The sequence below is a fragment of the Mastigoproctus giganteus genome, chromosome 10, assembly GCF_048544385.1.
Source record: "Mastigoproctus giganteus isolate SK-2022 chromosome 10, ASM4854438v1, whole genome shotgun sequence".
Taxonomy (NCBI): domain Eukaryota; kingdom Metazoa; phylum Arthropoda; class Arachnida; order Uropygi; family Thelyphonidae; genus Mastigoproctus; species Mastigoproctus giganteus.
Window position 1 is genome coordinate 7,233,457 of NC_143584.1, and position 26,160 is coordinate 7,259,616.

The 26,160-nt window shown below is 35.7% G+C and overlaps 1 protein-coding gene across 1 annotated transcript in view; it reads left to right on the forward strand.

Annotated features, from left to right (window-relative positions):
• LOC150078662 (phosphoenolpyruvate carboxykinase, cytosolic [GTP]-like) overlaps positions 1–26,160 on the forward strand; it is a 170,075-nt gene that overhangs the window by 139,917 nt on the left and 3,998 nt on the right. The window contains exons 8-10 of the mRNA XM_090383707.1: positions 8,862–8,965; positions 17,239–17,334; positions 20,918–21,156. Coding sequence (XP_090239833.1) covers positions 8,862–8,965; positions 17,239–17,334; positions 20,918–21,156 — 439 coding nt within the window. The remainder of the gene's footprint in view (positions 1–8,861; positions 8,966–17,238; positions 17,335–20,917; positions 21,157–26,160) is intronic.

Consider the following 26,160-nt stretch of genomic DNA (forward strand, 5'->3'; position numbering starts at 1 on the left):
CTGCTCTTCATGGACTAATCTTATTAGTGGAGTCCCACGGGGTTCAGTGTTGGGTCCACTGTTGTTTTGTATATTTATCAATGATGTTGATGAAGGTACAGTATAACAGGCTTAGTGTCAAAGTTTGCAGATGATACAAAGATTGGCAGCCCATCACCACCAAATACGGAGGATGCGGAAAGGTCAGGGAATGACCACCGCATCCCGGAGCAATATGGCCTTAGTTGCTAATGCTCCTAAAAACCAAACAACAACAAAGATTGGCAGGGTTGTTAATGACAGTAATGGCAGTGTGCTACTGTAACAGGATATAGAAAATTTGGTCAGATGGGCTGAGAAGTGGCAACTGAAGTTTAACATTGACAAATGCAATGTACAGCATATGGGTAGAAGTAACCCCAGAGAAACGTACCAACTGTGCTGTACTACACTTAAGGTGGTAGAAAATGAAAAAGACCTGGGAGTAATTGTGCAGTCAGATATGAAGTTTTCTGAGCAATGCAAACAGGCTGCCAGGGCAGGTCATGGGGTTTTGCCAAGGATATACAGGAATTTTGCTAGCAGGGAAAAGGAGGTGATTGTCCCTCTGTATAAGGCAATGGTCAGGCCACGCCTTGAATACTGCATACAGGTCTGGAGGCCTCATTTTAGGAAGGATGTAGATTTACTTGAGCATGTACAGAGAAGGGCAACAAGATTGGTGAGAGGAATGAAGGGATCCTCTTACCAAGAGAGGCTTAAGTTCTGGAAATTGCAACAGCTAGAGACTAGGCACCTGAGAGGTGATCTGACTGAGGTGTACAAGGCCTTGAATGGATTGAGCTCGCTGAATTCTGATGGGATTCTTCCACTTGTTCAGATTATGAACGTAAGGGGACATAAATTCAAATTGGGGAAAGACATGTAGAATAGATGTGCAGAAATTTTGCCTTTAGCCAGCGGGTGGTTAATTGCTGGAACAAACTTCCATCTGCCGTTGTGGAGGTTAATAGGTTGAATAAATTTAAGGAGGTGCTGGATGGACGTTTGGAGGGAATTTTTTTGTATTTTATTTATTTATTATTTTTTTTTGGCTGATGCTGCATAAGCTCATACACTTGCTTTCTTGCATCACATGCCACTACTACTACCTTTAAAGTGAAAGAAACCATTGAGGGAATAATTAGTTCAGACAAGAGTAGCAGTTGAGATTGTCTAGGTTGAGATTGGGTCAGAACAAGTTAGGTAATGTATGCATGCATTACATTTCAGGTACATTTTATTTTTTAATTGATCATTGTTTCCCCCCCCCCCCTTTTTCTGTGATTCATAGAAATGAAAAGTAAGTACAGTTATATTCTTATCAATAGAACACTTAATAAAACTGCAGTTTACATTTTCTCTAAGCTTAGCTTTGTTCAGTTTAAATTACTTCTCTCTCTCTCTCTCTCTCTCTCTCTCTCTTTCTTTTCACAAGTGGCACCATGTTCACAATTCGTACATAACAATTGCAAAGCATGCGTGGGCTGTCTAAAGCTAACAATACTGCATCAAAACCAAATTTAATTTATGAATTTTTTTTCCATATAAACTATATATAAAAAAACCCCCGCATAATTGATGAATTCTATTTGTCTGATTTTAATGACATTTTGATTGGCTCAACTAATCTTTTTAAAAGAAAATATAAAATTTAATGTAAATCTGTGCAGTGGAAGTAGAGTTAGTACATGCAGATGAACAAACAGGCACAGATGGACATCGTGAAGATAATAGGTTCTTATGCGCATATATATTTGGGGGGGTGGACATGCTCAAAAAAGTAGTGGGGGGGGACTTAATATTGTCAGTGAAAATTGTCATAGAGGTTAGAATTGAGATTATGTATATTTGCAAAAGGAATTAGGAAGTTTCTAATAAGTTTGTTCCATTAGATTTGCTCATCAATGTTGATGAGGTAAGAATTGGAGGAGAGAGGAGAACATATATGACATGACACATGGCAAGATATACCCAGCTCCATAACATAGTGCCTTCCCTTTCTCCCATTCCACATATGTAGACACTGTTCAGATTTCCTCCAGCCATGGCTGGCTGAATAAAGATAGCAAAATTACATACTAGCTGATCTGGAAATGTTTCCTAGAGCAGTGTTCCTCAACTGGTGTGCCGCAAAATTTGCTGAAGTGCTTTGCTGATACCTATAAATAGTACTATACAGGGTGTTTCAGTTAAACGTTTCAGAACTTCTAAGAGGGGTAGGGTACATCCTGACAACTCGAAATCATATAGCAATGTGGGGTCGGAAATGCTTTCCTGAAGCGGCGTTGTACACAGAAGCACCATAAAGAAAAGAGACCGTAAGTGAGAAATCGTTTTAATAATACATGGATTAAAGTAAATGTTCGAAGTTTCTTCCACGGGCTAAATGCGCGCCTCACATCTCCGACGCGTGGACATTCGAACATTCTGGAATACTCCAGGCGAATTTCGAATTTCTTCGGCAGCTACTGTGATACTTGCAACCAGCTCCTCAGCATTGTCAACAGGGGTGTCATAAACTAGAGATTTCATATGACCCCAGACATAAAAATCAAGACATGATAGGTCGGGTGACCGAGCAGGCCAACGCACGGGACCACCACGTCCGATCCACTGTTGACCAAATGTGACATCCAGGTAGTTACGAACATCTCCGCTATAATGGGCAGGGACTCCATCGTGTTGGAACCACATTGTCTGTTGCGTCAATGCAGAAATCTGTTCATCTCTCAAAAGTTGTGGCACTACTTGCTGCAGAAAGATCAAGTAGATAGGTCCGGTTAGACGAAACAGTAACAGGTAAGGTCCGATGAGGTGATCTCCCATAATACCGGCCCATTCATTGACCGAAAATCGAATCTGTGCTGCACGACGTCGCACGACGACTTCTGTGTACAATACCGCTTCAGGAAAGCATTTCCGACCCCACATTGCTATATGATTTCGAGTTGTCAGGATGTACCCTACCCCTCTTAGAAGTTCTGAAACGTTTAACTGAAACACCCTGTATATATTATGATTAGAAATTTGTTGGTCCTGCATCTAATACTTTGTTTCCTTGCAGCTGCACTCTTAAATAGTCAGAAAACTGTGACCGTGAGCCGTAACATTGTTAATTTTCTTTTTCTAACAATGGACAAGTTCCTGGTAAGGAGTATTTCATCCAAGAGTGCAAGTACTGAAAGTGCCAAGCCTGAAAAAAAAAAAAAAAAAAAAAAAAATTAGTGTGCAGACAGTATGGTGATAATTATTTGTCTTTTGGATTTTTCTGGTGTGGTGATAAAACATGCCCCACCCCTGAGTGTCTCTTGTGTGGAGAAAAACTGAGCAATGCTGCTATGGTTCCCATTAAACTGAAACGGCACATTTCTCAACAAAACATTCTTCTTTGGCATGCAAAGATATCAATTATTTTCGACGGTTGTTGCAACAAAACAAAACATAGGCAACATTCATGACTTCATCGGTACGTATTTCAGAAAAAGTACAGGAAGCTAGCTATAAAGTAGCCGAACTTATTGTAAAGGCCAAGAAGCCACACACAATAGCTGAAACTTTGTTAATGCCAGCTTATAAAGAGATGGTGATAATAGTCCTTGGCCCAGACGCTGCTAATGACATTTCAAAAATTCCACTCTCAGCTGTCAATCAGTCGCCAAGTCAGTGATATATCCAGTGACAGTGAAGACATTATGAAGGAGAAAATCAACAGCAGTCTGAAGTTCTCACTTCAGATCGATGAGTCCACAGATGTTAGCAGTCACATTGAACTTCTTGCCAACATCTGTGGACTCATCGATGGAGATGTAACTGCAACAAAATTTTTCTTTTCTTTTTTTTTTTTTTTTTTTGCGAAGTGCTACCCGAGCAATCCACCGGTGAAGAAATATTTCGTGTTATGAAATATTTTTTCAGTGAATATGAATATATGCTCTAAAATGAATTAAATTGGAAGTATTGTGTTAGTGTTTGCACAGACGGAGCCGCTTCCTTGACAGGTCAAGTTTAAAGGCTTTGTAGCCAAAGTGCGTGAAGTGAATCCTGACATACGACATGACCATTGTCTTATTCACTATGAAGCCATTGTTGCCAAGTCTTTGCCATCTGCTTTGAAAGTTGTGTTGGACAAAGTAGTAAAAGTCATTAACTTCATCAAATCGCGGCCCCTCAATTTGTGGTTTATTTCCATTTTGTATCAGGAAATGGGATCTGAACACACCACATTCCTGCTACATACAGAAGTATGGTGGTTGTCACGTGGTAAAGTGTTAATGTGCCTTTTTGAATTTGAGGAGGTACAGATGTTTTTAACAGTTGAGGGGCATGGGTATGCAGAGTTATTTGAATGGGTGACTAAGTTGGCGATATTTTTGTTCACTTGAATGAGCTGAACCGAAAAGTTCAAGCAAGAATGAAAATCTTTTTAAGAGTATGGATAAGATTCAAGGCTTTCAGAATAAACTGGATTTGTGGATACAACGCATTGCAAATAGGTTGTTTGAGATGTTCCCAACTGTATGGCCACTTGTTGCTGGTAATAAAGTGGTGATGGGCTTCAATAAAGAACATTTAGATAACTTTGCAGCAGAAGTTCAAGGATTATTTTGGAGAGAGCATTGAAGATTTCGACTGGATTCATGATCCATTTGTTGCAGATACAAAATCTCTTCCGATGAATGTACAAGAGGAACTAACAGATCTGAAGGCGGACAGAACATTGCTATTAAAACATCGTGAAGTACAATTGGGCATATTTTGGTTGTCAATAAGAAAAGAATTGTCATTCGATCTAACCCAGAGCTTAGGTGTGTTCAGGTGGTAGGGCCTCTGGCTAGCTCCAAGATGGCAATTAATATGTTATTACCATTTTCAACTACATATTTGTGTGAACTGGGTTTTTTGACCTTGACTGAAATTAAAACATCAAAGAGGGAGAGACTTGGATCCATTGATAAGGCTTGCATTGTCAACAAGTCCGCTACGCATCAGCCATCTGTGTTCAGCTAAGCAGGCACAAATATCACATGAAGGTATGCATAGTTATTTGCATTAATACTAATAGAATTTTTATTTTATTTATTTTTTATTTTTTGGCATTGCTTTTGTACAGTGATTTAGAGTTGATAAAATGTTAATATATATGCAGGAGCCAATTTCTTGGATTGTAAGAACAATAATAATTGATTCTATTGTGACTTGTAGCATATTCATATTGAAATTGCCATAAACTGTGCTTTTTGGGGGATTAAGATTTTGATGTGCCGTGTTGTGTCATGCTATTACCAAAATGTCATGGATAACTTAAGGTGTGCCACGAAGAGAAAAAGGTTGCAGAACACAGTCCTAGAGCATTATAAATAGGTTTAATGTGATGTATTATCTAGCTGCTGGCCTGTGAAGAAATTTTGAAACTACAATATTGGATCTATTAAGGAATATTGGCTCTCTCAATGATGCCAATTATTGAGAGAACCAATCAAAAGAAAAGACTCTCACTGCATGATATAAGATATCTGGAGATATCTGCATGATATCTGGAGCTTTTCTCTAGAAAGCAAACATGGTTTTTGCTACTCCAACCGATCATTCTGTAAATTTTAAATGTTGCTTATCCTCAGAGAGGCACAGTTATTCTTCTGGATAACATACCTCAATCCTAGCTTGCATTGCCTTGCATTTGGCCCTCTTGCAACAACTGGAATTTTCCAAAATTTTAATCGCTAGAGTCAAAAATGGGACCTGAATATGAGCTCCACCAGTGAGTTATATTCCCCCCCAAGCAACTTTAACTATCATTTCTGAAGAACATCCGTGACAAAACATAGGAAATAAAGCCTTCTGCAGTTATGCAGGGCTCTTACAAATAAGCCCTTTACTGTGCCAGCCTTTGTATTGGGGAAGGTTAGAATAACAAATATCTGGTTTCCTTATACAGTAATACCCCGACTTACGCGAACTCGGAGTTACGCGGTTCTTGATTTTTTTTCGTTTGGCAACGCTGCCGCCCACTATCTTCAAGGTCGTTTTTCATATGTTATCGATATACGGTGCGACGGCGGAGAATGAGAGCGAAAGATGAACAAAATTCAACTTTGCTGCTTTTATGTTTTTTATATCAGTTTAGGGGAAACACATTTCACCATAATAACGTAAAAACCAACACAATTCCAGCTATCGGTATAATCGCAAATGCAATTAGATCGAGTTTACTACCAGTTTATAACAGATTTCACTAGCAGAAACGCAACTGGATTTTTATTGTTTTATGGTAGTAACCCCTAGAAATATGAGGTGTTAATAGTGTATCTCTGCCTTTATGGTGTTGTTTATTCAGTTGCTACATGCGCGCAGCTTTGTTTATGTGTATCAAGCGTGCCTCCTCGTTTTGTAATTGTGCTTTATTCCCTAAAAATGAGTAAAATACTTAATTAAAAGGTGTGAAAAGGAAGCGTCCTGGTGAAGACACTGCAGATTCAGAGAGAAAAAGAAAAGCAATTATCGATAAACAGAGGCGGACTGGATCAAAAATTCTTACCCAGGAAAATTTATAGTGGCCTCATACTATGGTTTATGGCCAAAATCACACCGGCCCACCGGGGTTTCCCCGGTAAGGCTTATGGCCAGTCCGCCTCTGTCGATAGAGAAAAAATATGAAATTGTGAAACGCTTTGAGTGAAATGAAAGACAATGTGATATTGCACGTGCTACAGGCCTAAATGAAGCAACGGCAAAAAGCACATGACAATTGCAAACTTGACAGGTTGAAAACTGAAAAGGGCTCAATTGTAAAGGGCTTAAAAATTTTAGAAAACATAGACTCCAACGAAGAACGCGTTATAGCTACAAAGCAAGGAATAAAAAAATTATTGGTTTGCTACGACGAAATTCTGCGTGAAAAAAAGAAGGCGCTGTGTCGTCAGACGAATTTGTTAGATTTTATGAAGCCATCGACATCGAAATAACTTTTTTACGTAAGTCATTTGCTTTTTTAATACATATTTTGTATTAATATGTATAAAGAACTGCAATTTTATTAATATTTTTCTTCTAAACTAGTGTTTTTGTTAGTCCTTGGTCCCAATTAAGCAAAATTTATATGTATTTATATGCAAAGTTGTACCCCGACTTACGCGAATTCGACTTACGCGATTTTCGTCGGACCCACCTATCGCGTAACTTCGGGGTATTACTGTACTCCATCCTCACGAGTAACACAGTAGTTAGATTACCATCCATCCACACAGTGCAAAAAAAGGTCTGGGTTCAGATCTCATTAATATACTGTGGCTGAATGTCATTCTCTGTGATGGCTGCATATTTTTTTCTCGCATTAAGTCTGGTTTCTCATCTAGCACAATAGATACTGACCATAGAATACAGTTTGCATGCACAGCACACTGACTTCTCATTCATTATATCACTAACATAGACATTAGTTGCTTTGCAACATACCACCAATTGGATACCAATATTTTTCACAAGAATATCGGGGGGGGGGTGATCATAATCAACCTTGAAATGAATTGTATCTCTCCATTTTAAAGGTGAAAGTAATATCCTGGTGTCAGTTATGTAGGACTGAAACATGTCCAAACTCTTTGCTGTATCCCTACATCAGATATTTGTTGCCATTCCTTGTTTTTTTTTTTTTTTTTTTTTTTTTGTGTTAGTTGTTGGCACATTGGTTTCTGTGTCCTCCCAAGGTTTTTGCATTTTCTACTCTGATCCAAGCCCGAGGTGGGATTCGAACCCATGACCTTCGAGTTGCCAGGCAGGCACTTTACCCACCCGGCTAGCCCGGTCAGCATTGCCATTCTATCTAACCCAGAGCTTAGGTGTGTTCATATGGTAGGGCCTCTGATTTGTGGTCTACTATTAATTTCAAGATTCCCTCCTACAAAAGGAGGACCCTGCTATCACCCCTTCTTGCCAAAGTTTTTACTGAAACACTTTCTAACCTTTAATATTATATGCATGGCAAGATTTAATGGGGGCTAGGCCATACAGCAGTCCAGACTCTACTATGAGAAGGAGATTCATGATCCCAGTTCACTCTGTTAAGAAATGTTAAAAACAAGCCAATCAGACATCTTCCCTCACACAAGCACTGCAATCCAGAAGGTCTAACAGCACTCACATGCAAACAGCAAAATCAACACATAGACCCTTTCCCCCATTGATATGTGACTACCAATTGGTAGTCACATATCAAGGTAGTCACAAATGAATCTCCAAGTAGTACCTAGCTTTCCCCCCCCATCTTCATAAAGGCTTTTTTTTTTTTTTTTTGCAGATGCACTATGTGCATCTGCAAAAAAAGAAAAAAAAAAAGATGCACATGGTGCATCTGCAGAAGATGAAGCACATCATGTAAGCCTGTAGAGAGTTTTCTTAGTTTAACCCAAGGGAAGACCTGGAAAAGCAAGCTCTGTATGGCTGTTTGTACTAATCTTAATTCTGTATTGGAAGGAGCTTTTATAGGGTTATATACACCTGCATGCAAATATAAAAATGCATCTTTTTAATGCAAAAAATAAATCTTGCCACACTCAGGACTTGTTGCCTGTGTGCTGAACATGCAGTCCCCACTTAATTGAATGTTCCTGCATTCAGTTGAGTGGGGACTACATTTCAGCATTTTTCTGTATAGATAATGTAATCATTAGGCAGTCTGTGTTTACTGAGCTAGGAGTTAATCATGATACTAACTTATTTATGATGAAATTTTTCTTGATCATAGTGTAAGTTGATACATTATCACTGGATAATTTTATTTATAATTGATTAGAATTTCATAATGTAAATATTCACCATTTACTGTTTGAACTCTGTGTATATAGGTTCTGTACTCCAGCCAACCAGTGTCCAATCATGGACCCAGATTGGGAAAGTCCTAAAGGTGTTCCTGTTGATGCCATAATTTTTGGAGGAAGGAGACCAAAAGGTAATAATTCTTAGAGTAAATCAATTTATACAAACTATTTTATATTCAGTAAAGTAGACAAGAAAAAAATTGTAAATTTTTATAGTTTATTCATACTAAGTGTTATTAGAAATTAAATTCCCTCCTCCAGATAATGATCAAATGCCCTATACCAGCTTGCTATTATAATGTTTCCAAGCCCACTCAGGGGTTCAGTTTTCAATTTTAAACTCATTTCTCTTTCACAAAATCATATTTCATTAAGTACTTCCAAAACAGAACCATCATTAAGGAAGAAAGGTTTTATTTTTGAGGAGGAATACTTCTATTTAAGAATAAGACCTTTCCTTCCTACAATAAAAAATCAGAAGATCCTGCCAATCATACCTCTTTACTCAGCAAGATACTTCTCAGGGCATTCAGAATAAGGTAACAATGTTCACTGGCAGCCACACTACAATATCAAAAGAACTCAAGAGAGAAACTACTTCCACTAACCAGCAGAACTCCAGCCCACAGGCTAGTGCAACAATAATCAAGTTAATACTATGCCTTCAGATAACAATCATCTCCATCCCATCCAGAAAGATCCAGAAAAGAAAATTAGTAAGACTTTAGAAGAAAAATTCATATTTAATCTTAATGAAAATATCTAATATTTAATGTAAATACACTATCAGTGTTGACATATGTTCTTCGCAGCCAAGTAGTTTTCAATCTGCCGACCAGGCTAGCCGGGTGGGTAAAGTGCCTGCCTGGCAACCCAAAGGTCGTGGGTTCGAATCCCGCCTCAGACTTGGATCACAGTACTGCAAAAACCTTGGGAGGTGCATTATGGCCACAGAAGCCGATGCGCCAACAACTAAATAAAACACACAAACAAACAAGTTTTCAATCTGGAAGTTAAGCATGTTTATACCATTTTCAAAGTACTTGATTTTATCTTTGAAATTTCATTGTTTATGTTAGGTAGGAAAAGGTTTTATTTTCTTTTAGTTCTTGTCATTTTAGAGTCGGTAGGGTGGAGATTTTTTTAATAGTTGTGAGGATTTGATATCAGATTTTGGGACACCTTCATTTCCAGCACTTCCTCTCCCTTCCTCATTGATTGGTTCTTGTGTGTACCTCTGTTTCAAGGAGTTCAATAGAGAGAGTTGTACAGCATAAAAGTTATACACATATAACTTTTATAGTTTGCAGAACTGTTTTGTATCTAGCAGGATTTAAACTGCTTATATAATGCAATGGTCTAACACTCAGAGAAGAACAAACTTTACACGTTGCCTTGGTATTGCACTATTTTCAAACCAACAGCTAAACGTCCAAAAGGCCCATTTGTTTAAAAGAGAGACACTTCTATGACATGTTTCAGCCCCCTCATCAGATAGCTGGTGGTCTTTAGTGAGAATACTTAGACAAAACAGCTGTAAAGAAATTGGTGTGATATCATATACCACATGGTGGTATATGACATCAGAACTTCAAAGTTACAATATTGCTAATGATGTATACTCAGAGAAATTATAACAAGTTTTCAGAACTTTCATGTCCTTCAGTGGTGTAGCTAGGTTTTTTGGGCCCATAGGCAAGAAATCATTTTGAGCCCCTTATTTTTATTAAAATAAATTTTGATTACGTATAATATAAAAAAAAATGTATTTTATTTACGATTTCTTTATAATTTTGCAAACATCAAAAACATGAAAAGTAATATTACATTATTATACTACTTATTAAATATAATTTGACAAATGTAAAAAATTATACTATAACTAATAAATTGACAAAAAGTTAAAATGTTACTTTTTGCACTTTTACATTTGTGAAATCATTAATAATATCTTTTAAATCCATTTTTTTGGCATATTTATGCTCAATAGCCAACATTGCAAGATTGCAAGCTTTGACCGATAGCATTTCTTTTATAATCTTTTATTATTCATAATTTACTAAATGATCTTTTGGCAGAGGCAGCTGTCACATCAGGGTAAAAAGTAACATAAATAAAGTAAAAATTTCTGAAAAGTCTCTTTCTAAGGCACTATATTTTCAATTTAACAAATAAAGAAATTGTCTGCTGATAAATCTTGTGTAATAAGTGTGATTAAATTACAATATTGAATTGGCAGTTGGGGAGAGAGTACAAATGAATACTTTTTTATGAGATTTTCATACTCAATATATCACCATTTTACATATTAATTATTTTTTTTTTGGTTCTAGTATAACAAAATAATTTTTTACTAACTTCATACTTTTGAAACGATTTTTAAATTTGTATTATAATATTGTCTAAAACATAGTAAAAAACACCAGTTTTTAAAAAACTGATCTCTGTTATCAAACAAAAAAAATCTGAAGCTAATTCATTGTACTGTCTTTCCTATTTGTCTTCAAATTTGGGATCTACCCCCAAACTCCTTGGCAATTTGTTCAGATTCTTATTTAATTTCGAATGTTTTGTAAATTTTTACTGACTCAATCCAATAAAGAAGTACAGTCATCAAGGTCTATACTCTATCATGCTTCTGTAGAGTTTTTGAAGCATAATTAATTTCACACATCACATTATGCAAAAATATATAAATGAAAATAAAATCAAATGTCATCATTTGCTTCATTATTCTAAGCACTTCATCTCTGGGCCCCTCTGTAGTCAGGTGGGCAGGAGCAGCAGTGCGTAGCATATGCTTCTTGATTAGACGGGTTCGAGCCCATGCCCACCAAATACGGAGGATGCGGAAAGGTCAGGGAATGACCACCGCATATCCCTGGAGCAATATGGCCTTAGTTGATAATGCTCCTAAAAACCAAACAACGGCTTCATCTCGGTCTGCTTTTTTACTTGATTTAAGATTAATTTCTGTCAGCTTTTATAATATCCACAAAACGAACTTTCACAGCTGTCAAGACTGTAATCTACCAGACCCACGAGTAGGGTTGAGTTTTTTTAATGTAACTTCAGGTTCCACAGTAAATTTAGAAGAAGATCCCATCTTTTTGTACTATTTCCAAAAAAAAATTATACAAATTTTGAAGAATGTCGAAAAATGATGAAACGTTATTACAACAATTTGCGCTATCATTAATAACTATAACTATATTTAAATTGTGACTTGCACGATGAATGTACTCTGCATTTGATTGGATACTTTTAATGCATGACTGCACACCATTATAAACCCACTCAAGACATTAGCCCCATCATATTCCTGACCATAACATTTTTCATTGGGAATATTTATTTTGTGTAATATTTTCATTATATTATCTGTCATCATTTCTGCCGAATTATCATTCATGTCATAGAATCCTAAAAACGTTTCACAAATTTCAAAATCTTTGGATTTTTCATTTTCGTTGGGAATTATGCGAACATGTTGTACAATAACACTTAATTGATTTTTTTTTTTTTTTTTTTTTTTTTTGTGAAATCTTCAGTAGTATCTAAAATTGATGAATAGAATGGTGCTGAACCACAAGGAACTGGACCATATATTGAAGTAGAATAGTAGTACGTGTCACTAAAACTTCTATTTTGTTGTTCAGGATCCCTTGGAAATGGTCCTTTAGGTCTCTGAGGTGACAAACGCATAACATTTCTTTTTGTTTCATCGGAAATGTTGATGTCCACGTATTCTCCAAGATCACTTGAGGGAATAAGCGGTGCAGTGTATTCAACAGTAATTTCCGACGAAGGCATATCTATGATTGTTGAATTGTTTTCGTTTGATGAACTTGCTTGATTTAAATGATCCACAGATATGTTTACACCAGCAGCATTCTTTTCCACGTTTTCTAATTCGATACAACAAACTGAAATTGTACCGATTATAGTTCACTAGCAAATATAAAGCTATTAGTTTTTAGTATCCCTGATCACCGGCCAGCGTGACTTCATCTGGGATCTGCCTTCTATGCTAAATAACTCTCAAAACTGTGTTTTCTTTACTTCTTTTGTACATAATTCATTACTGTGTTTTGTAAAGAAATTATCTAATTTAGGTAATTTATTGACTGCTTGTTCTTTTGCTTTCTTCATTGTTCATTTTTGGGCTCCACTCTTTTTCTTTTCATCCATTTTTAACTAAATTTTATTAATTTAATTTTAAACTTTATATTTTAAATACAAATAGCAATAATAAACAAATACATTTTTGTATGTCAGTTGTGGTTTTGATAGTGACTTGAACAAACTTGAATTGAAATTAATCAACTAACAACTTTTACCACCGTATATGGCTAAATGTTCATATACGTGGGGCCTATCCCTCTTGCAAATTGGGGAATCCGAACGCCGTACGATATGACACATACACATACAGTAACGAAACGGATGTCTTATCACTATACAAAGTTGCATTTGTAAAAGTAAAATAAAGACTGCTGCCACTTGGGTTTATGTTTTGGCAATAAGATATAAGAATTCCTTCCTTATTTCTCGATGTATCACATTGCTGAAGAGCTCAGTGAGAAAAATATTTTCATTACATGTTGCATCTATCTATAGGCCATAGCCTAGTAGCGGTGGCTCATACTTGCAGCTGTTTGCAGGCCCTGGTGGAGTAAGGCCCTAGGCTTTACCTACTTTTGCTATACGGTAGCTATACCCCCGATGTTCTTTCATGTATTTTTGCAGCCAGCAGGCTGCAAAAACACATGCTTAAACTACTTGGGTCTTATTGCTTACAGGAGAACAAACTTGCCTTTGCAACAAATTTTGCAACTTTTGCATATACCATATGGCAACTCACATTGAACAACTCCTTTACAACGGTTTTGTCTGATTATTGTCATTAGAGACCTACCTGCTGTGTAATGAAGAGCAAGTTAGTCCTGAAACAGCCTGTCATTTCACTGTCATCTTTTAAATGATGTTAGTAGGCTAACATGGTAGTAGGCAACTAACATGTTAGCAAGACTATCTGTTTGAAAATAGTGCAAAATTAGGACAACTTGTTGCAATGGCAAAGCTTGTTCTGCTGTGAGCATTAGATCATTTCTTCATCATTCTTCAGCATTAGATCATAATTTCTTTATCTAAATAGTTTAAATCCTGCTAGGTGCAGAGACAAATGAAAAAAGAAGATAGTACTGTAAACTTCATATAGTTATACAACTTGTTTTCACATAATAATTAAAAGGCACTTCATACTATATATAAAGTGCATTTAATTTACTGTTATACTAATGGACTGCCACTTGCTGCCTGTTTCTCAATATTTAAAGAACGTGTTTCATTTTTTTTGTGCCATTGACATTAGCTTAAACTTCTTTTTTTTTTTTTTTTTTTTTTTTTTTTTGCCAGTCTAGTAGCTTGTGGAAATAACATTCAAGCCATAACTACACCTGAATTCCATTTCTACAAGTAGTTTGAATCTTCATACTTGCCACAGAAATGTACAATCGGCAATTCTAATCAATGAATATTTAAGGTGATTCAAAAAAAGTAGTCTTGCAACTTTCTAAACCTGTAATTCTGAACTTAATAAAACATACCAAACACCAAATGGAAGTAATGGTCTTCCTCAAAGTTTTTATAGTAGAATCATGTTATTAGAAAGTTCGAGGGACTAGATTTTCAGCTTTAGTAATAGTGAGGTGTAAACTTGACCATTTCTCTCTCTCTCTCTCTCTCTCTCTCTCTCTCTCTCTCTCTGTGTGACTATACAGTAGGGGAAAAAAAATAATAACAAGGTGACAAGCAAAGGCATGTGTACTCAAGCGTGCGCACACAAAATGTTGACTATCCTCTTAGGTTGCACCTAAAGCCTTCAAAGTATTAAGAAAACAATACTAAATACTTCTGGGAAACATTAGTTAAAATTAGAAACATTAGTTAAAAGCACAAAGCAACTCATCCACATGCAGCATTGAGCAGATAGACTGTACTGTTTCCCAAACTATGTGACTTGATTGGCAAAAGTTTGGAAACCACTGGGATAGTGTAAACAAATCCTCTACAATATATGCTAGATCCTCCCCTGATCTACAGCAGGCAGGAATAATAATTCTCCTGTTTAAGAAGACTGGGCTGAACCATATATTAAGAAAAATGTGGATTGTAACATTTTGGTATACAAATATAAAACTGCATTTTCTTAAATCCACATTTGGCAAACTTATGGTTGAGAAATGATTATGTATGAGAGAAACCATGGGGTGGGGGGACAGTTGAAATGAAAATATAATAATTAGTATCTGTATTTGTAAAATAATAAGAGGAGTTTACCTCAATATAATACATAGAACACTTTAAAATACTCTCAGGAAATTAAAATGAAAAAAAATCAAAAAACTTACATTAGAGTAACAAATAATTAAAAATCAATTTAACACAATTAAAAATAAGAAAATTAATTAAAAGAATTTTAACGAAAAAATTGCAAAATGATTTTTCTTTCCTGAAGCTGACAATGCTTTTCAACCGTGTCGTGATCACAGGAACGAAAATTACCGAATATGGTTGCGCATGAAACTTAAATAGGGATTATTAGTCTTTGTGCATGCATGTAAAAGCCCATGAATCAGAGATCAGATATGGCCGACGAACATTAACAGAATTTTCATGTAATTTAATTTCTACGGTTTCTGCAATTAATAGTCGCGTACAATTACGTTGAACACTAAGTATTTTGGCCTCGCTAAATAAAAAGGTATGTTTTTCATTAACAGCGCGAAAGGCTAATTCTGATGCTGCTGAACGAGAAGCACAAACTGAGGCCGCATGTTGATTAACACGAATATTCAAAGGAAAACACATTGAACCCTGATAAGATGAGTTGCAATCACCGCAAGAAATGTTGTATACCAGGTCATTAATTTGTGTTGCGAATGAGGAAAAGACTGAGCGATTGTTCAGTATAGTGTGTAATTTCCATATTGGCCTGGCCACAATTTTAAATTTGGTATCTTTAAAGAATCTGTTAAACTGTTTGTGCCACTGTTCGACATATGGGACAGAAATAAAGTATTTTTTGATATTACTATTGTTGGTTGGAGTAGTATTTTGTATCCTATCCTTAGCTTGTACCCTAATTCGGTTTATTGTAGAAAGGGGATAACCCCAGTTTAAGAATTTGCTGGTTAATACTTGTATTTCTGAGTCCAGAGCAGATGCCGTCGTTGAATATTTGTAGGCATTTAGAAATTGATTAAAGATAATCGATCTTTTGTAGGTGAACGGGTGATAGCTGTTATAATGTAGAAGCATACCAGTGTTTGTAGTTTTTCGATAGATGTTAAATTGGATTTTATGCGAGTCCCGAGTAAGCGTGGAATTTAGAAAATTTAATAACTTTGTATCTGTATCCTCCCTTTCTAATGTAAATTTGAGTCTAGAATGAATATTATTAAACGAATGTAAAATGTCTTGGATAGTACTACTATCAGTAATAACTAGAACATCGTCTAAATACCTTCCATAGTATGTGATACGGAATCGAAAAGGCGTCAAATGTATATGCTCAATTGATGAGAGATAGATCTCTGATATTAAGCCACTCAGGCTCAATCCCATTGGCAAACCAAAAATTTGTTTGTACGCTTTGTTTCCAAAGGTGATATAGTTGACCTAAATTAACAGTATTGAGGGGGAAGAGGACTATCTTTCCATCTGCATGGTTTTTGACAGTACTCTGAATTCATACTGTGTTGAGGAGTTAGTTATGCATGCCACTAGATGATCTACGAGACCAAACCTGTGGTTTAGTTGCTGAGCTGGATGCCCCTAAAACATTACCAATACATTGTCCAATAGATGCTCTAGCAACCAGAAAAGAAACAATTTTAAATTTGTATCCATGAAATGTAAGGAATGTTGTCTTGTACTGTGATACCTGATATGATTCAAACATGGTAGAAAAGACTTGTGAACAAATTTTTAGCGTTCATGACCTGACATTTAGTTTATTTTGAGTATATTCACATAAAAACTCAACTAATTTGTGAGGAACAGCTGTACTCTGTTAACATTAGTCAAAAGTTAAAATGACTGGAGTGCAGATACATTTAACAATATTGGCCATTAGCAATGTAATGAATTATTTCAAATTGTGTGTGTTCTTTATATATTCCAAATACAATTGCCACAAGAACTGTAATTTTTAATGAAATATCATTATAATCTATATTAACATTTTTCAGTTTCATATATCTTCCAGGAACTAATAAAATTTAGCATCTCACTAGCTAGTGTGAAAGTCGTAGTACATAATAAAAAAAAATAATAATAAAAAATGCATATTTGGCCATAACCTTACCCAATGATATGATTATTTTGATATGTTTTGTAGGTGTTCCCTTAGTATATGAGGCCTTAAATTGGAGACATGGTGTATTCATTGGAGCTGCTATGAGATCTGAAGCTACAGCTGCTGCAGAACATAAAGGTAAATTGTACAGTGATATATAGAGAATACTTGTTTAAAATAATTTGCTGAAATGTTTCAGGATTTTTTTTTTTTTTTTTTTAATATTTGGATGTACATGAATGAAAACTATTGTGATGTATATAATGTACCCTTTACAGCAGGAATGCCAGGGACTTTACATTGGCTGGTGGATAAAGACCTTGAGGATAGGGCCCACATTGAGATTCGGGTTCATCCCTTAGGGCCAACAATATAAGTTTTTTTTTTCAATTAAATTATTCACAATATATTCATAAAGATATTATACAGACATACTTTTTGACTTTATTATACTATCCGCATTACTGTACATTTTACCTGGTTGAGTTTAGGCCGTGAAGGATCTGTCTCCGGTATTTGCAATCCTTAGCAAACTTGTAGGGGTCGCCATCGATTGCTTGATGGATGCTTGGATGAGCATCTGCCTGGGGAGAAAACGTTCGCTTAGGGCTAGTCTATTAGGGTTGGCTATAAGTGTGGGAGCTGACCTCAGTCTGGGTTGAGGGATTCTCCAGCTGCACAGTTCCCAGATGTTTGGCTCTGGGATTATTCCGGTGGTCATTTTGGCAGTTAGGATGAGGAGTCTTTCCACTATAAGATTTGTTTTTTTTACCCTACTAGTAACCAAGTTTACTAGTAGGGTAATAAAATTTAAAGCTCAAAGGAATTCTGTTATTAATATTTATATTAGGAATGTAGTTACAGTTTTTATGTTAGCTTTTTAAATATCTTTAATGTTCTCTTAACAAAATTTTATTGGGAATAGTCAGTTCATTTCCATGTTAAGGAATAGTGTTGATAACCCCCATGTGGCCTAATTGCTGTATAAAGTGAATAGCCTAATTTTACCTGAAGCATTCTGAAAGAAATTTTCTAGTGGTGTAACTGGTTTTTCATTCCACTATTATTTTAAATGGTTTTTTTTTTTTTTTTTCTTTTCTTTGTTAGCTGTTGGCGCATCAGCTTCTGTGGCCATAATGTACCTTCCAAGGTTTTTGCACTATTCTGATCCAAGCCCAAGGTGGGATTTGAACCTGCGACCTTTGGGTTGCCAAGTAGACACTTTACCCACCTGGCTAGCCCAGTCGGCAACTGGTTTGTCATGAAAAGTGTTTCACAAGCCCAGTTTCCCAATATGGCCTACACAAGCTATATTGAGAATATTTTTGGGTTGAGAAAAAAATGTGGCTGAGGCACTCCCTTGGTCCCATCAAAGAGAGCATGGTAACTTAAATATTAATTCTTCATTCATTCATAGTCTTAAAGTTTATTGTGAATTAAAAAACTTAGAATTGAAAACTTTGTTTCATTATTTTGCCCAACACAAAAATTCATTCATTTTAAACACTTTTTGACATTAAACTGTTGTAAGTTTTATTAACATGCTGAAAAATATCTTGTTTTCATGTTTTTTAATCATTCAGAATGTTTAAAAAAAAATTCAGCAAGCCGTATTGGAAGCAGATCTATGACAGGACAATAAAACTGAAAGAATTAAATTTATTTATTGAAATACATTGTCTGAGAATATGTTATGTTAGTTTTATATATAGCATTTAAGAATGGGACTAAAAAAAAATTTAATAAAGCTTAATTAGGCCATATGGGGTGCAGTTATTTTAATAAATGCTCTTAATTTTGTTTTCTGTCTTGGGAATACTGTGCTTCATCCAGTGATGGGCTTGAGCTTATGCTTGATTTAGAAACTAGTACATTATATACAAGGCTACTTAAAATACTAATATTGTAATTGAATACATTTTAGGTGGACTTTTGTATAATGTAGTCATTTCTAAAATGAGTATAAGCCCAAGCCTCTTAGTATCACTGGAATGAACACAGAATCCTGAAGTCAGCTTGACAGAATAACAGGTTGCAGAGAACATTATAATTGAATTATTTTAATTCCTGCATTGAAACAAAAACCTTGCTCCTTTACTAAAATGAATTTTGTCATCTGTTTCATTGAAGAGCCATTTGTTTTTAAACACGACCTTAATATTTAATAAAATGATTGTTTATTTATTAGTATTAGTAAAAAGCACATGATACAAGAAAGCAAGCTTATGCAGCATCAGCCAAAAAAAAAAAAAAAAAAAAAACTCTCCCATTTCACCCCTCCGTTTGTTCCAAATACCTGTCCAGCCCAACCTTTAATTTATTTAGGCTATCAACTTCCACAACAAAGGGTGGAAGTCTGTTTCACCAACCAACTACCTGCTGGCTAAAGGCAAACTTCCGCACATCTATCCTACATCTGTCTTTCCTCAATTTGAATTTATGCCCTCTCAGGTGATTATTCTGAACAAGAGGAAAAATCTCATCAGCATTGAGCATGCTCAAACTATTCAAGGCTTTATACACCTCAATCAGATCACCTCGCAGGTGATCTGATTAAGCCTTTCTTTGTAAGAGCAACCTGTTGTTCCATTCACTAATCAGCCGACCGGGCTAGCCAGTGGGTAAAGTGCCTCCCTGGCAACCCAAAGGTCGCGGGTTCGATTCCTGCCTCGGGCTTGGATCAAAGTACTGCAAAAACCTTGGGAGGTGCATTATGGCCACAGAAGCCTATGCGCCAACAACTACCAAAAAAAAAAAAAAAAAATTCACTAATCTTGTTGCCCTTCTTTGTACCATAAAAGTATTTATTCCTCAAAAGGCTGAACAAAGGTATTAATTTCATTCCTTAGTTAGTATTATTAGTAATGGCAAGGAAGCAACGCCTTGATTAGACCTTGCAGGTGCTTAGTTTCCAGATACTGCAATTTGCAGGACTGAAGTCCTTGGTAAAATTAACATTTTGTCCCCCCCCCCTTCACTAAACTCTTTGCTCTGCACCAGTTCCAACAGATCCACATCCTTCTAAAATGGATGAATGCATAAATACAGTCTGGGGCTTCCAGACTGTATTTATGCAATAATATTAAATATGTAACTTAACCATTATCTTATACACTGGATAATCACTTCTCTTTTTCTCCCTCTGTATTAAATTGAATTTTTGTATTTTAATTTTTGTTTTGTGAACCTAAAAATTGAAATAAACTCAACTAGGTTTTTTTTTATATATATATATATATATATATATATATATATATATATATATATATATAGTATTTTTTCTGACAATAGAATTGACAATTGTTTCTATTATTTTTTTGAAAATAAGTGTAAAAGAACATTTTTAAATTTAAATATTCATTAATTAATATTTCAGTTCTTTAGGAAAAATTATAGCAAGCATTGGCATAATGAAAAACAAATTGTTATAAACCATAAACTATTTCTTTAGAAATAAAAATGAAACAGGTGGATCTGTAAGGTCCTCTGCACTACCTTGTATGTCATGATTTGGGGTGTCTTTCACCACTGTGTTAAGGTCACCAACAACAGTCATACAGTTCCCTCAAAACATATGATTAAAATTAATGAAGTATGTTTAATTTTTTTATTCCCTGTTTTAAAAATACACATAATAATAATTCATCTCATCCTTGATTTAGCTTTCTTTTAAAATGAAAAGGAAACTGCTGTCTTGTGATTTTTGCTCTTTCTGTTTTAGGTAAAATGATAATGCATGATCCATTTGCTATGCGACCCTTCTTTGGTTACAATTTTGGTCACTACTTAGATCACTGGCTCAGCTTTGAGAAAAGACGTGACCTCAAACTGCCTCATATATTTCATGTTAATTGGTTCCGCAAGAGTGATGATGGAAAGTTTTTATGGCCTGGTTTTGGTGAGAACAGTAGAGTTCTAGACTGGGTTTGTCGTCGGGTTAATGGAGATGATGTTGCAGAGGTAACTGGACTTCTAAATTAACAAATGGTTTAAATTAGAGCAGATTAATTGTTATTTTTATCTTAGATGTCTTCTCAACCTTCTTACTGACAACTTTTATTACGTTAACCTGGCAAGGTTAATGTAATAATTGTTATTTTTATCTTAGATTTCTTCTCAACCTTCTTACTGACAACTTTTATTACGTTAACCTGGCAAGGTTAATGTAATAACTGTTGCAAGGGACATGACAGGTCCTTTTTGAAAATAACTGTTGCAAATTAATTGTTAATTAATGATTAAAAATCAAAAAAACTTTCTGCATTCCTAAGCATAGTCAAACCCTTATTTGAGATTTTTTGTTTTGAAAGTGAAAAGTTATTGTTGACTTGTATACATGGAAAAAACCTGTCAGGTCCTGTATGACTATTTACTGTTTTTTTTTGTTTGCCCTTTGCTTTCAGCACCTCATGTTGCTTACACGTTTATGTTGTTTAGAATTGGTGTGTCAGCTGATGGTGGAAGTATCTGCTACAGAAAGTAGTTCCTCTTTGTTTTGTTCAATTGTTATACAAAATATATATTTTTTTCGTCTCTATTATTATTTATTTATTTATTTATTCATTTGACAAAACATATTAATATATGCATGTATACATAAGTTTGAAATTTTACACTCTTAATGGTTCTCTGAAATGAAAAATGGAAGTGGTTATTAGTTTCATGTTTATATTAGCATTAGTAGAGGCATACGATGCAAGAAAGCAAGCTTATGCAGCATCAGAATTAATATATTTTTTAAAATAATGTGTGTTTAAACATGGTTTTTTTAAATAATTAAATTGCTTATTAAAAATTTAAATATTATATCCAGTAAACTGAATTCCATTAAGAAAAATATTGGTATATCACAAGCAGTATTAAAAAAAAAAAAAACTTTTTTGTGAAATAAAAAACAAAGTTTGTGCCTGCCAGGTTTTACAGGACTGTTAGTTACAGACTAGGGCATAACTCCACTCAGATTAATATTTTATTCTTTACTTTACTCTAATTAGAGTCAAGTATTCTTAAATATCCATTCTAACACCAGCCCTACTGTGAGGATGCTCTTAATGTCTGCCTTTTTTGTGCCTTTTCTAGTGTTTTATATGAAAATTTTGCATTTATTATTTCCACAGTCATGTTTATCATTCACCAGATCCCCTTATTGCTATTTAGTCACTCTTTACTTAACTACTGCTAAGTAAGAAACTATTCAATAATAACACATTGGAAAAGTTGTTTCAACCTGTTTCTTAAGGTCAAATACTTATGTCTTCTTTCCCTAGTCCTGTGGTTTTTGACTAAATTTGTGGCTCAGTTTCACCCTGCTACAGTCTATAAGGTTTTATACTTCTCAGCTTTCAGTAAGCCATTGTTGAATCCTACTGTATTGGATATTGTTAGAGAGACAAACAATAGGCAAGGGATTGTTGTCTTCTAATTTCTCATTAATGCCCTTGTTCTGCAAGCTGCAGCCTTCTTTCCATCATTGTATATTAATGACCAGTCTTTCACTGGCTAGAAATCTTATCTGTAGTTATGCTGATTATAGCACACTACATTCCACCTACCATTTTGAGAACTCTTGCTCTCAGTGGTGTAAAAAAAAAAAAAACTTGGTTAACTTCAACCCCTCTAAAATTTGGCCTTTTAGTGTTTTTCACAAAAAAAAAAAGTCTACTGCTCCTGTGCTCATCTGAAACGCAGATTTCTAGACAAGATCGCATATCTCTATTGGATATTATTCTGACTTCTAATCTCTCTTGTGCATAAGTACATCACAAATGTTGCTTCTTCAGCAAAAAAAAAATAATAATAATTAAATTAAAACTGCATTTTCTGTTTTGTTCTTGGCATTACTTTTATTCTAAACAGCTACCAACTACAAATCCACCCAATCATGGAATATTGTTCCACGTCTGAGCTATTAAATTTCTGCTGTGTTTCTTTAGATATGTCCATGGGTATGGTTCTACTGAATTGGCATTGTCTTATTTCTTAGGGAGGAAAAAAAAAAAAAGAGTATTGTTCTTATGTTCATCTTTGATGACGCTCAGATTTCTTGACAAGATCATATATCTTTATTGGGGATCACTTTGATTCTAACCTTTATTGGTATAAGCACATCATAAATATTGCTTCCTCTGCATCAACAAATCTGCATTTTCTCTTTGTTCTTCGCATTATTTTTTTGTTCTAAGCAAGTACTGGCTCTGTACAAATCCCATATCTCCCTTATCATGAAATTGTTTTCACATCTAAGTGGGGGTTATGATCTTTCTCATGCAGCAGAAACATTTGAGAGAGAGAGAGAGAGAGAGAGAGAGAGAGAGAGACTGACTTCTAATGTGGTATTGTGTAGTTTTGTAACAATTTCAATAAATTTACTTAAAAATTGCAAATATAACAATATCTTTCTTATTAGCATTAGTTAGAGGCGTACAATGCAAGAAAGCAAGCTTATGCAGCATCAGCCAAAAAAAAAAATCTCCCATTTGTTCCAAATGCCTGTCCAGCTCAGCCTTAAATTTATTTAGGCTATCAACTTCCACAACAAAAGATGGAAGTCTGTTCCACCAATCAACTACCCACTGGCTAAAGACAAATTTCTGCACATCTATTCTACAACTGTCTTTCCTCGAATTGAATCTGTGCCCCTTCAGGTTCTTAATCTGAGCAAGAGGAAGAATCCCATCAGCATTCAAAAGCTTGCTCAACCCATTCAAGGCCTTATACACCTCAGTCAGTTCACCTTGCAGGTGCCTACTCTCCAGGCACTGCAATTTGCAGAACTTAAGCCTTTCTTGGTAAGAGCATCCCTTTGTTCCCCTCACCAATCTTGTTGCCCTTCTTTGTACTTGTTCTAGCAACTCTATATCCTTCCTAAAATGAGTACTCTAGATGTGGCCTGACCATTGCCTTGTATAACAGGATAATCACCTTCCTGTCTTGCTAGCAAAGTTCCTACATATCATTGACAAGACTCCATGACCTGCCCTGGCAGCCCATCTGCAGTGCTCAGCGAACTTCATATTCGACTACACAATTACCTCCATGTCTTTTTTTCACTTTCCACTTCCCTGAGTGTAGTACCACACAGCTGGTACGTTTCTCTTTGGTCATTGCTACCCATATGCAGTACTTTGCATTAGTCAATGTTCAACTTCAGTTGCCACTTCTCAGCCCATTTGCTCAACTTACCTAGATCCAGTTGGAGTAGCATACTGTCGTTAACAACCCTGCCAACCTTTGTATCATCTGCAAACTTGGACATTAAACTTGATATACCATCATCACTATCATTGATAACTATACAAACAACAATGGGCCCAACACTGAACCCTGCGGAATTCCACTAATAACATTTGTCCACGAAGAGCAGTGTCCATTGATTACCACTCTCTGTCATCTCCCACTCAACCATCCCTTTATCCATTGAAGCAACTTACCCTTAATGCCATATCTCTCCAATTTGTACAGCAGTCTTCCATGTGCAATAGTATCAAAAGCTTTCCTGAAACCCAAGTATATGATATCAAATCATATAAAGTTCAGTTCCTTTGTAATCAAATATTCAGTTCCTTTGTAACCACATCATAATATGCTATCAAATTTGTCAGACAAGACTCTCCCTTAACAAACCCATGCTTTGTCTGAATTATTGCTGCCATCTTGTCTAGATGATCCTGCAATGCTTCTTTAACCAGTGATTCCATTATTTTCCCCAGAACACAAGTTAAACTAACAGGTCTGTTGTTACTTGTGTCACCTTTTGAACCCCCCTTTGTGAATTGGTGATACATTTGCACACCTCCAGTCCATGGGGACCTCTCCTGAGTCCAAGGAAGCTCTCATAATTATGGCTAAGGGTTTGGTTACTTCCGTTGCTACCTCTTTTAATATAACTGGATAAATCCCATCCACCCCAGGTGCCTTTTTTGTGTTTAACTTCAACTATTTCTCCTCCACTTTGCTCTCAGTTATTACAAAACCACTTAGCTCCCTGTTAGAGTTTAAGTGGGCTAATATGATTCATCCCTTTCCTTCTAGAGTTTACATAAGTAAAGAACTGTTTTTCTTTGCATCCTTTGCCAAGGATTTCTCGTAATCTGCCTTCACCTGCCTAACCTGCTTTGTGACAGTCTTGATTACAGACTAGTTTATATCTGCTGTAGGCTTCTGTGTCACCTGATACTTCATATGCATCCCATACATTTTTCTTCTCTGCCATGAGCCTGATTAGTTCATCTGACATCCATTTAGGCCTTAACCGTGAACAGTATTTCTTAGTTGGAATGAAAAGTCTAGTAGCCTCCAAAATTAAGTCCCTGAAGGCTTTCCATTTAGAATTCAATGTTGGTAATATCATCAGTTGATCCCACCGTACAGAATTTATAAAATGTCTGAGACCCCTGTAGTCACCTTTACGAAAGCAAAAGCCCTTCCCTTTAATCTTGATGGTAGTTACACCCTTAAGTAATTCCCACAACAGTACATTGTGATCACTTTCACCCAGTGGTTCCTTTATCTGCAAATTCTTAATGAATGAATAATCAATGCTGATAATCAGATCAAGAGTATTACTCCCTCTGGTTGCCTCTCGAACATGTTGCTGTAGAAAACAGTCATCCAATAAATCCACAAAAGTCTTGTTAGTGTGCGAGTGACCAACCCACAAATTCCAGTCGATATCTGGAAAGTTAAAATCCCCCATTATAAGACACTCCGATTTACTGGCCCACTCTATTTCTCTGCACAATTGCTTATTATACTCATCAGATTCATTAGGCATATAACACACACATACTCATTTTTCCTATCCCAGTGCTTATGTCACACCAAACATACACAACATTGCATTGTCCCCACCAACATCAATTGGATGTACTTCCTTAGATTTTATGTGTTTCTTAACTAACAGCATAAACCCCTCCTCCCTTCTTGTCTTGTCTATCCTTTCTGTACACATTGTAGTCCCCAAAT